The sequence below is a fragment of the Nyctereutes procyonoides genome, unplaced genomic scaffold (genome assembly GCF_905146905.1).
Source record: "Nyctereutes procyonoides isolate TBG_1078 unplaced genomic scaffold, NYPRO_anot_genome, whole genome shotgun sequence".
In the NCBI taxonomy this organism is placed as follows: Eukaryota; Metazoa; Chordata; class Mammalia; order Carnivora; family Canidae; genus Nyctereutes; species Nyctereutes procyonoides.
Genome location: NW_026575046.1, coordinates 17,055,106 through 17,067,807, shown reverse-complemented (window position 1 = coordinate 17,067,807; position 12,702 = coordinate 17,055,106). Strand labels below are relative to the sequence as shown.

Genomic DNA, 12,702 nt, shown 5'->3' with positions numbered 1-12,702 from the left:
TTGCTAAAATGCTGTTTACTGCAAATGTCCCAATGTTTTATCAACTAACACTGAAGTTTAAATTAGGGCTAAACTCAGGAAACTGACCTTCGTAATATTTTAACATGATGTTTGTCTTTATAAGGTGTTTTTCTTCTAAGAAAAGCAGACTTAAATGTCTTAGACTTACAGTCATATTTCGGTCCCAGATCTGTATGCTTCCATTCTGGCAGGCAGCTGCTATGAGGTTTCCATCTCTACTATATGTGCACGTGGTGGGAATTACTTTTTTACCCTGCATCGTCCGTGGTTTAAACACACTTCTTTGCTTCCTTGGATTTTCAACTTCCCATGTCCTCACAGTCCTAAAAACAATGAAGAGATTTTCATTTACAAAAAAAGAAAGGAGTTTAAAATTCAGAAGAGCTCATAAAAAGCACTTCACCTCTTAAGCATGTAAATCTAATAATTATTTTAAAATAAAATGTGCACTCTAAAACATTCTCCATTTATAAATGAGGTTACTCACTGCAGTGAAGGGAACCATCTGAATCATGTTGTCTTCAAATCAAACAGCAAGTAGCAAATTCTACTTCAAGTCTATCAGAGTTATAAGTTCTGATCCTATACAACAGTGGCCTTCAAACAATTCTGACTATACTGTCCGATCAGTAAAACTGCTGAATATACACCAGCTATATACACACATTAATTTCTAAATTACTTACATGTGTTAATGCACTGTTATACAATACACTCCAGAAAAAAACACTGAAAAAATAAGTCACTAAAAATGAATGATGTCCTACTCCAGGGTCCAGGCAAAGATCTCATGACTCTGGGGGAGAAGCAGAAACAAAACTGTCTGCCCCTGAATTTTCAACAAGTAACAAGAAACAGGAGTCTAGGACTGGGGGAGGTACGGAGTACCCTCCTGCTCACAGTCCCAGGCAAAGGAGCACTGCCACTAAGAAAAGCTAGAACAAGACCCTTATAACCAGAGAAGAGAAGGGGAGGGGCATAAAATAGAAAACCAAAGATGATTTTAGTGAGTTCTTGGCAGAAACTATTCAAGCCAAAGCACTATGGAACAATATCTCTAAAGTTCTAAAAGGAAAAAAAAAAAAGCCAATCTAGTATTCTATAGGCAGCAAAAATATATTTTAAAAATATATATGGCAAATAAAGACTTTTTCAGATGAATAGAAGCAGAGATAATTCATTTCCTTCAGACATGTACTACAAGAAATATTAAAGGAAGTTCTTCAAGAACAAATATGATACAAATGGAAATCTGAATCTACAACAAAGAAATGAAGAGTGCCACAAATGGTAAAAATGAAGATAAATTTTTTAAAACATTTTTTAAATGTTTTTTTAAAATGCCTAAATCTCTTTAAAAGATACATGGCTGAAGCAAAACAATGTATTGGAAGGTTTATAGCATATGTTCAAGTAAAATATATGTCAACAATAGCACAAAGGTTGGGAGGAAGACACAGAAGCATAGTTTTATACTATACTGGAAATGGTATAATATTATTAAAAGAGAGACTTTGACACATTAAAGATATATATTACAAACCCTAAAGCAATTGCTAACATATTTTTATAATAAATATGTAATCATGGAGATAAAATGGAAATGAAACAAAAACAGGAAGGGATAATAAAGAAAAACTATAGGATAAATATAAAACAAACAGCAACATAGTAGGTTTAAATCCAATCTCATAAATAATTACATTAATTTGATATAATCTAAAAACTCTAATTAAAAGGCAAAGATTGTCAGACTGGATTAGGTAAAAGCAATACCCGGCAGATTCTTTCTCTTAAAAAGACACAAAAATGGGGTGCCTGGATGGCTCAGATGGTTAAGCACTGACTCTTGGTTTTCACTCAGGTCACATGATCTCAGAGTCCTGGGATCCAGCCCCATGATGGACTCTGTACTCAGTGCAGAGTCTGCTTGTCCCTCTCCCTCCTCCTCTACCACTCTCCCCAGCTCATGCATGTGCACACTTTCTCTCTCTGTCTAAAATAAATAAAATCTTCTTTTAAAAATACACACAAATGTTTAAATATAAAGACTTAGATCGATTAACAATGAAAAGAGGGGAGAAATGTGCCAGGTGAACATAATCAAAAGAAAGCAGGAGTAAATGACCATATAAATGTCTGACAAAGTGGACTTCAGAACAAGAAATAAAACTAGAGATAAAGAGGAAACTTTCAAAATGAAAAAGAATCAACTGATCAAGAAGACATAACAATCCAAAATGCATATGCCACTAATAACAGAGCTTCAAAATATGAAAGCAAACTTAATAGAAATAAAAGGAAATAAAGCAAATCTTTATTTATATTTGTATAATTCAACACTCCCCTCTCAGTGACTGAAAGAACAAGTAGGCCCCTCCCCGCCCGCCCCCCAAATCAGTAAGGATACAGAAAACCTCAAAAACATGCCAAACAAGTTAAGCTAATTGACATTTATATGACACTTTACCCAACAAAAAGTGAACACGCATTCTTTTCAGGTGCACAACGAACATACTCTGGGCCATGAACCAAATATAAACACACTAAAAATGACCAAAATCATACAAAGTATATACACTATCAAAAATAAAATTAAATAAGCAGCAGTACAATAAATGTATCTGAAAATATATCTTTCCAAAACATTTAGAAATCAAGAAATACAATTCTAAATAATTCATGACTCGAAAAAAAAAAATCACAAGGGATAGCAGAAAAAGTTTTGAACGCAACAAATATGAAGATATGTATCAAAATTTATGAGATCCGGCTAAAATACAATACAGAAGTAAAATATAGCATTAACTGTATAAGTTAGGAGAAAAAAAAAAAAAAAGACTTCAAATCAATGACCTAGGGATCCCTGGGTGGCGCAGCGGTTTGGCGCCTGCCTTTGGCCCAGGGCGCGATCCTGGAGACCCGGGATCGAATCCCACATCGGGCTCCCGGTGCATGGAGCCTGCTTCTCCCTCTGCCTGTGTCTCTGCCTCTCTCTCTCTCTGTGACTATCATAAATAAATAAAAATTAAAAAAAAAATCAATGACCTAAGATTCAACTTTAAAAAAACTAGAAAAAAAGAGGGGCTCCTGGGTGGCTCAGTCAGTTAAGTGTCTGACTCTTGATTTTGGCTCAGGTCATGATCTCAGGGTCATGGAATTGTGTCCTGCTTCACACTGGGCATGGAGCCTGCTTACGATTCTCTCTCCCTCTTCCTCTGCCACTTCTCCCACATGTGCCTGCTCTTTCTCTCTCTCAAATAAATAAATAGATAGATAGATAGATAGATAGATAGATAGATAGATAATTTTTTTAACTAGAGAAAGAAAATTAAACCTAAAGCAAGTAGAAGGACAGAGATAATAAAAATGAGAGTACAAATGAGTAAAATAGAAAACAAAAAAACAACACAGGAACCAAAAACTAGTTTCTTGAGATCAATAAAATTAATAAATCTCTAACTGGACTGATGAAAAAAGCAAAAATTGGAGACAGTATCAAATGTCAACATCTTGAATTAATGAGAGGACATGATCATAAAGCTTAACAACATTAAAAGGATAATAAAGGAACTTCATGAATGAATTTATATAAATAAATTTGATAATTTAGATGAAATGAATAAAGTTCCTTAAAGGACACTAACTACCAAAGTTGACTCAATAAAAAATAAATAACTGGACTATTCCTACATGATTAAAAAGCTAAACATATAGCTAAAAATCTTCCCATTAAGAAAACTCTACATGGCTTCACTGTTGAATTCTACCTAACATTTAAGAAAGAAATAATACCAATTCTACACAAACTCTTCCAGAAATAGAAGAGGAAACAATTCCCAACACTCTTCATTCTATAAGGCCACACTACCCTGATGCCAAAACCAAAGTCATTACAAGAAAAGAAAACTATGGTTCCATATCCCAGTAAACACAGACACATAAATCCTTAACAAAATACCAGTAAATTCAAACTAGCAGCATATAAACAAAAATAATACTTCACAATTAAGGGATTTTTAAACTAGGAATGAAAGAATAGAAAGGAATGAATATTAAATAATATATGTGTCACATCAACAGACAATAAAATATAAATGATCATCTCAATCCATGTAACATAAACATTTGAAAAAAAATTCCAACATTCATTTGTGATAAAAAAACTCTCCACATACTAGGAATAGGATGGAACTTCCTCAGCCTAATTGAGGACATCTATGAAAAACTTACAAATAATATACTTATTAATGAAGAAAGAAATTAATTAATTTCCTCTTATGGTTGAGAACAAAGCAATGCTATCAAACTCTCATTATATACTGGAGTTGCCAGTCAGTGTAATAAGACAAATAAAAGAAATTAAAGGTTTATAGACTGGAAAGAAAAAATAAAACCATCTTTAAGAGACCATATGATCAAGGTGCCTGGGTGGCTCATTCATTTAGGCAACCAACTCTTGGTTTCAGCTTAGGTCATGATCTCAGGATCATGGGATCAAGCCCTGTGTTGGGCTCTGGGCTTGTCACAGAGCCTGCTTGAGATTCTTTCCTCCCACCATCTGCTCCTCCCCCAGCTCTCTAAAAATAAATAAATAAATAAATAAATAAAATCTTAAAAGAGAGAGAGAGACCACATGATCATATACATTGAAAAACCCAGGAATCTACAAAAATACTACAAAACTAATAGTTTAGTGAGGTCACAAGAACAAGGTTAAGAATCAGTTTTATTTCCATAGACTAACAACAATTAAATGCTGAAGTTATGAAAATAATATCATTAATAACGGTATGAATAAACATGGAATTTCAAAAGGATGCATAGTATCTGTACACTGAAAATCATAAAATGTTTCTGAGAGAAATGAAAGATGATCTACATATATAAGATATACTGTATTCATGGATTGGAAGAGTCAGTTAAGATTTCAATTCTCCCCTAATTAATCTCCAGATTCAACACAATTTCAATCAAAGATTCAGTAGAGTTTTTTTGAGATAGAAATTAGGTAAGGTAATTTTAAAACATATACGGAAATGCAAACAACTTGGAACAGTCTATACAATTTTGTAAAAGAACAAAACTAGGGAATTCACTCAAGTTTCCATATTATCTTCTAACTCCCATATTATAACACCAATCACATAAGTTGTAATTACACATATTAATATCTATTCCTTCTATAAAAAGAGCCACTTGAGAGCAAAGGGTCTCTCTCTCTCTCTCTCTCTCTCTCTCTCTCTCTCTCTCTCTCTCTCATCTTTGTATGCCTAGAGTCTGCACCATCTCTTAAACATAACAGGAACACAACATATACTGGCTGGGTCCTCAACAAAAGCTTGTCAAAGAATAAAAGAAATTCACTGCCCATCTAAGCACTTTAGAAATTAACTTTATTGAGGTATAACCAACATACAATAAATACAACTTATTTTTAAATGCACAGATTTCAAAAGCTGGCATTTTCTGTCTAATACTTATGATTTATTTCAAATGAAGGTTTGGGGGTTTTTAAAAATAACTTTCTCCTATCTTCCCTCTAAGCTTTGTTTCAGAATTTAATCAATTGCTAAACAGTACCAAACCCTAGTTTTCAGAGTTGTCAAACCCATGCCTGACATAAGATTGTACTGACTGCATTTTACGAACCACTGACCAGCAAAATTTTAGTTCAAGTAAGAGTTTGGAAACAGTACACACAGAAACAACAGAAAGGCACCTTGGAATTCCAGGATTTAAAGGAACCTACTGAGAAACCAAAGGGACAATTTCTGACAAAGAGACACTATCAGAAGTGTGACAGATACAGCTAGCAAAATACTCCAACATCCATTCTCCTTTCTTCACAATTAAAGTCTATTATTTTCCAGCCTCTCTTGCAGCTAGATGTGATGAAATGTGGAAATAAAGCTTTGGCCAAAGTAGTATAAATGGAAGGGTAGCACAAGACTTTGGGAAAGTCTCAAAAAGAAGGTTGCAGATCCTTCTTCAACCCTTCTTGTTTACTTCTTCCTCTGCCAGCAACCTGGGCATGATGCTGGGCTCAGGCAGCATTTTATCCCAACAAAACAGAAGGTACCCTGATCCTTGATGACACAAGGGCCATAAACCAACTGTGGATTACCTATGTCTAGACTTCTCTTATTGAGAAATAGATAGATGATAGAAAGGGGGAGAAGAAAGGAGGGAGAAAGGGAGGAAAAGTTTATTAGGGGTATAAAATACAATGAAATTCATCTGTTCAAACATACAGTTCTGTGAGTTTTGAGAAATGCATAGTTATATCAGTCCAAAAAGATTTCTTTGGTTGTCTCTTTATAGACCACTCTTTCCCTTACCAGCTTTAACCCTTGGCAACTACTGACCTGTTTTGTATCCTAGAGTTAACTTCTCCACTATTATATAATGTGAATAATATTGCATGTAACTTCTGAGTCTGGCTTCTTTAACTCAGCATAATGTTTTTGAGTTATATATATATATATATATATATATATATATATATATATATATATATATATCTCAGTAGTCCATTCCTTTTTGCTAATGAATAACATTCCATATATGGATATACCACATTTTATTTGTCCATTTATCAAAAAAAAAAAAAGTTTTTGAGTTGTTTCCAGTTTGACACCTTTTAATTGTTTCTTTATTTTTATAAAAATAAGTTTTCATATCTCTTGGCTAAATACCTAGAAAGGAAATTACTGATCATATGGGAAGTATATGTTTAACTATATAAGAAACTGCTAAACTTTTCCAAAGTGGCTATTTCATTTTGCATTCCCACCAGCAGTAGATGAGAATTCTAACTCTCCCACACAAAAATATGATCAGTTGTTTTTTTTTAAGTCCTTCTAATAGGTTTTGTATTTTAATTTGTATATCCTATATGATTAATAATGTTGGGGATCTTTCCATGTATTATTTGCCATCTGTTTCTCTTCTTCAGTGATGTGTCTCTTCAAATTCTTTGTCCATTTCACATTTTTGTTATTTCCTTATCATTGCATTTTGAGAGTTCTTTAGGTATTCTATATACAAGTTCTTTATCAGATATGTGTTTACCAAATAGTTTCCAAGTCTGTAGCTTGCTTTTTTAAAAACAGTCTTTCAAAAAGATGTTTTTAGGTTTTGATAAAGTCCTTTTATCAAATTATATAATACCATACTGAAGAAATCTCTGCCTAACCAAGGTCATAGAAATTCTCCTATGTTTTTTTCTAGAAATTTTATACTCTAAAGTTTTAGAACTAGGTCTATGATCTATTTAAACTAGTTTTTGTATCTGATACAAAGCCAAGGTTCATTTATATATATAAATACATACACAGATATACATATAGGTAAGTATCCCAATTGTTCTAGCACCATTTATATCTGAGAAACATAAAATCTTACCCTCTACTGAAAGTATTCTATATAGCTTACTTGTCTCTTATCTCCATTCACTATGCTTCCCACAGTTGAGAAATACCGCGTGTGTCTTTTCTTTCTATCCTTGGCTGTACAACAGTGGAGATAAACTATGATAATTTCTCTTTTTTATAACTGAACATCTCCAAGTCAGATACTACTTTAAAATTATGATATAAAAGGCCCCACACAAGTATAAAATATCATTATCTGGCTTGTTTAAAGTTCTTCATCACTAAAAACTGGGATAATAATACCAACAATAAGGGGATTAAATGAGATTAGGGATGTAAACGTGTCTAGCATAGTACTTGGAACACAGTAGGTACTCAATAAATACTGGTTCCTTTCTGCTCTTCCTCTTAGACTATAAATAAAACATTAAAGCTAATAAAACCAACAACTAAGTATGTTCCATTTGTTTCAGTGGTATATTAACAGGTTGAACTAATTATCAAAATATCAGAAAGGGGGGAAAAAGCTGGCATATAGATGTGTGAAGCATAATTTACATAGCATCTGATAGTGACTAATTACACTATGGTTTTATGGCTCTGATACTCTGAATCTTTGCCTTAGAAAAAAATGGATGTTAAAGTGCTAGGCCATTAGGTATCTGTCTAAACATTTTATGCTGAAGAACACATATTTTGAAACTTGGAGTGAGATCTGGTCTTGTAAAATTAAAACTGTGTTTCATAAAAAAGGATTTAAAAATAGAAGAAGGATCTGCCTGGGCCTTTCTGGACATACAATGAAAACACCCAGAAGACAAGAAAAAGACACAGGTGGGGTCATTACATTGCCCCAGGCACAAATGCTTTCTGTCTTAAAATTTTGAATTCTTTCCAGATACAAGTTCTAAACTTTCTGGCATCAGCTGCATAAATGCATCACAGCATTTGGCAGAAGTCAAGGGAAGCATTAATTTTGCATGGAAATCACTTAAGAGATCTTGGTTTAATTTTTCTTGAAAGACTACACAAGCAACTTGAGTGATGTAAAAGCCTGAAACTTGTTGGCTCTCTTGGCAAAGTCAACAAGAATGACCTTCTTTTCAAAAATGCCCAAATATGAAGGTACTTAAATTCCAGAAATGGGAAAAATGTTCTAGCTTCTATATAAACGCACAATAATCTTTACAAACACACATAATTCACATATACACACAACAATTAATACAACTGCATTCAGAAGAAATATATTTGGTGCTAATGTCCTATACTTACCATCATTAAAGTTAGATCTTATGAAATCTAGAGTTAGACAAAGGTATAAATGCCACAATAAATAACCACTTACAGCCTTACATTTATGACCAATTGACTTTCAACAAAAATGCCAAAACAATTCAGGGAAAAAGAATTGTTTTGAAAAAGTCTTTTCAAAAAATGCTGCTGAGGCAACTGAATATCCATGTGCAAAAATGTGACTGTGGACCTTTACTTCACATCATACAAAAATTAGCTCAAAATAGATCACATAAATTTAAAACTCTTAAACATGACCTTAGATTACAAAATGATTTCTTAGATACTATACCAAAAGCATAAATAATAAAAGGAAAAAAAGGTAAGTTAGATGGCATTAAAAATGTGTGTGCTTCAAAAGATACTGTGAAGAAAGTTTAAAGACAAGTCATAGGTTTGGAAAAAAGTACTTATGTATAATATACCTGACAAGGGACTAGTATATCTAGAATATTTAAAGAACTTTTACAATTTAATAAAGAGATAAGTGATACATTTTTAAATAGGCCAAGTTATGAATACATATTTCATTAAAGAATATATACAAATACCCAACAAATACAAATCAAAATCACAATGAGATACCACTTCATACCCACTAAAGAGCTATAATCAAAAAGACAGACAATAATAAGTGTTGGTGAGGGAGGAAAGAAACTGGAATCCTCATACATTACTGGTAGGAATGTAAAATGGTAGAGCCTCTTTGGAAAACCATTTGGCAGTTTTGTAAAAAAATATTAAACAAATTTACCACATGACTCAGCAATTCTACTCCTGGGTATGCACGCAAGAGAACTGAAACTATATCTCCATATACAACTTTAACATTAATGTTCGCAGAAGCAATATTCATAATAGCCAAAAACTGGAAACCCAATGTCCATCAACTGATAAATGGATAAATAAAATGTGAAATACGATGGAAAACTATTTAACAATAAAAAGTAACAAAGTACTGATACACACTACATAAGACATTCCTGAAGCTGCCATAACAAATTACAAACTGAGTGACTTAAAGTGACAAAAATTTATTCTTTCACAGTTCTGAAGGCCTGCAGTCCACTCCTTCTGGAAGCTCTAGGGGAGAATTCTTTGCCTCTACCAGCTTCTCTGGCCTGTCAGCATAGGTCCAATTCACTGACTTATAACCACACCACTCCAATCTCTCCCTCTATCTTTACATGACTTTCCCCTCTGTGTGTCTTCTAGTTTTCTATCTCATGAGGATACTTGTCGTTAGATTTACGGCCCATCCTGATAATCCAGGATGATCTCATCTCAAGGTCCTTAACAGTTACAACTCTGAAGATCACTTTTCCAAGCAATGTAACATTCACAGGTTTTAGTAATTTGACATAGAAATATCTTTTGCGGGCGGGGGGGGGGGTTGCTACCATTCAACCCACTACATACTATACTACAGGTGAACCTTAAAACACATATGCGAAATGAAAGAAGCTAGATACAACAAATCCATTAACCTGAAAGCAGATTAGTGGTTACCTAGGGCTGGGGGGTAGAAAAAGGGAATGACTAAACAGGATTTCTTTTTAGGGAAATGAAGATATTATAAATTAGATCATTGTTATGGCTGCACAACGCTGTAAATATATTAAAAATAATTTAATTCCCCCACTCTCTTTTAGCTTCAGCTAGAATCAGGATAGCTAAAAGTCTCATTAAATTCCTAAAGACAATCATCGGTAATTAAACATTCCCAAAGACCAATCTAGGAAACTCAGATGAGAAAGTTGATCATGGGCAGCCCGAGTGGCTCAGCGGTTTAGCGCCACCTCCAGCCCAGTGTGTGATCCTGGAGACCCGGGATTGAGTCCTCTGCCTATGTGTCTGCTTCTTTCTCTCTGTCTCTCTCATGAATAAATAAATAAAATCTTTTTTTTTTTTAAAAAAGTGGATCATATGGAATTAAAAGAGACTTTCAATTTAAAAGATATACCAGTATTTCTTATTAGATAAAATTTACTCCCTAATCTTATAAACCAAATTACTTAATGGAGGAAAAAAAAACTAGAAAACTTCGTATCATGAAGCACCATCCAGAAAAGAAAGAGCTCAACCGGAAAGATCTGGAAAAGATTCCACAGAGGTATGGATGTTGGGAAGAACTGAGATTCTGCAAGTGAAATCTGGGTACATGGGTAAGGGATCCTAGTAACTGGTATAGAAAATGCAAAAATAAGGTGGCTTGCAGAAGCACAGCTATTCTAGGAACAACAAGTAGCTTGCTTTGACAAAAGGATGAGGTGCCCAGTGGGCCTAAGTGGAAGATGAGACTGCTACAATTACTGGCAATCTCATGATTATAAAGAGTATCCTGTTGAGACATACTAGGATTATGAACTTTATGGTTGCTAATGACTATGACCACTAAACAGGGGAGTGACTTAAGTTATTTAACTAGATTTGTGTTTTAGAAAATCACTCTTGTGGCAGTGGGCTAGACTGCTTGGAGGGGACAGGTCTGTACCAGATAGCCCAGGTGAGAAATGAGAGATAAGTCTGGGCTAAGGTAAGGGTGTGGAAGGTGTAAAGGAAAACTCAGAGGAGGGCTGGCGGGATATGCCATTCATTCAGTGAGGTACAGTTGTGGAAGGTGTGATATAAAACAGAAAATAATAATATTAAAGGAAGTAAGAGCAAGTTAAAGATGAAAAACTTATATGACAGCCAGATAGCGCATATGAAAGGAACACAATTAGGCGTCATTAAATGCAGACACAGATACAACTGTGGGAGAAGGCAGATACCCATGGAAAAGATCCTTAAGGAAAAGGTAGCAAAAAGGAAAAAGAGTGAAACAGGAAAAGAGAAAGTAGGAGAGGCAGGAGAGGATAGTGTTAGAAAAGCCAAAGGAGAAAGTTCAAAAGGAAGGTGTGATCAAGAGTGTCAATTCCAAAGAGATATTGAGTACAATAAGGAGTGAAATACCTTCGTTAGAATTAATAGGTAAAGGTCATAGATGAGGTCTGCAAGAGGAATTTCAGTAGAATGATGGGGGCAGTCAGAATGCTATGGAAATTAGGAGTGGGAACAATAAGGGAAACACAGCTGGTGAAAAGTGCTCCTGCATAAAATACTATTTAGATACAGATAAGAATAAATACATATAAGAATAAAACCTGACTAGGATAAAAAAGAATAGAACTGAGGAAGAGAGGCTGAGGAAACAATAAAACATTTGAGGTAGGTTTGAGAAAAGGAATTTATGGCATTAGAAATACCATGAGCAAAGGTTTTGAGAGGAATAGTGCCCAGTTTGATTATAGTTACACTGTATATATGAGAGTGAGATAGGGGAGGGAGGGTTGCACACATGTCTAGAGATGAAGATGAAAGACTAAGACTGCAAACACAGGGAGAACCAATATACTGGGAACTTTGGGAAACAACAAAGTCGACACCGATAATGGGTTTAAGATCATGAAGGGCAGGCCTGAATTCCTCTCCTGAGCAAGAATGGTACCCCAAAGTTGGCCTGGACTGGTGCTCTAGTAACATGACTTGATCCATGGCTGGGAATATAGAGCCAGAACGGGATGAAGACACTGTCAATGACAAATGTCTTAAACAATGGAGAATGATACTATTATTAACACAAATGAAGAACTGAAGAAGACACCAAAAAATGAAATTAAATAAGTAAAGATCCAGTGCTTCTAATAATATATATTTATGACTGACCAGATATGAACAAGAAAAAGTCACTGATGGATATCAACTCTCCTAGAGAGGGCACTGAGAACAGGCAGAAGAATTCTATAATTTTCCAACTGCATTTCTGTTGTACTTCATTCTTTTCCAATTGCATCTGTGTATTTGACTCAGAAGCAGAAAATTCACAAGGAACCCACCTAGGGCATAAAGCAAGTAATTTAGTGCTAGTCCAGGTATTAATTACTCTAATAATATGTATCATGATTAAATCACATATGGATTTGGCCTTAAAATGTGAAGAAAAATGAAATGTGTCTACAATTACAGA

At 34.3% G+C, this 12,702-nt stretch overlaps 1 protein-coding gene across 1 annotated transcript in view; it reads right to left on the bottom strand.

Annotated features, from left to right (window-relative positions):
- WDR70 (WD repeat domain 70) overlaps positions 1-12,702 on the bottom strand; it is a 294,429-nt gene that overhangs the window by 112,147 nt on the left and 169,580 nt on the right. Inside the window, exon 10 of the mRNA XM_055325309.1 lies at positions 170-344. Within this exon, the coding sequence (XP_055181284.1) occupies positions 170-344 (175 nt within the window). The remainder of the gene's footprint in view (positions 1-169; positions 345-12,702) is intronic.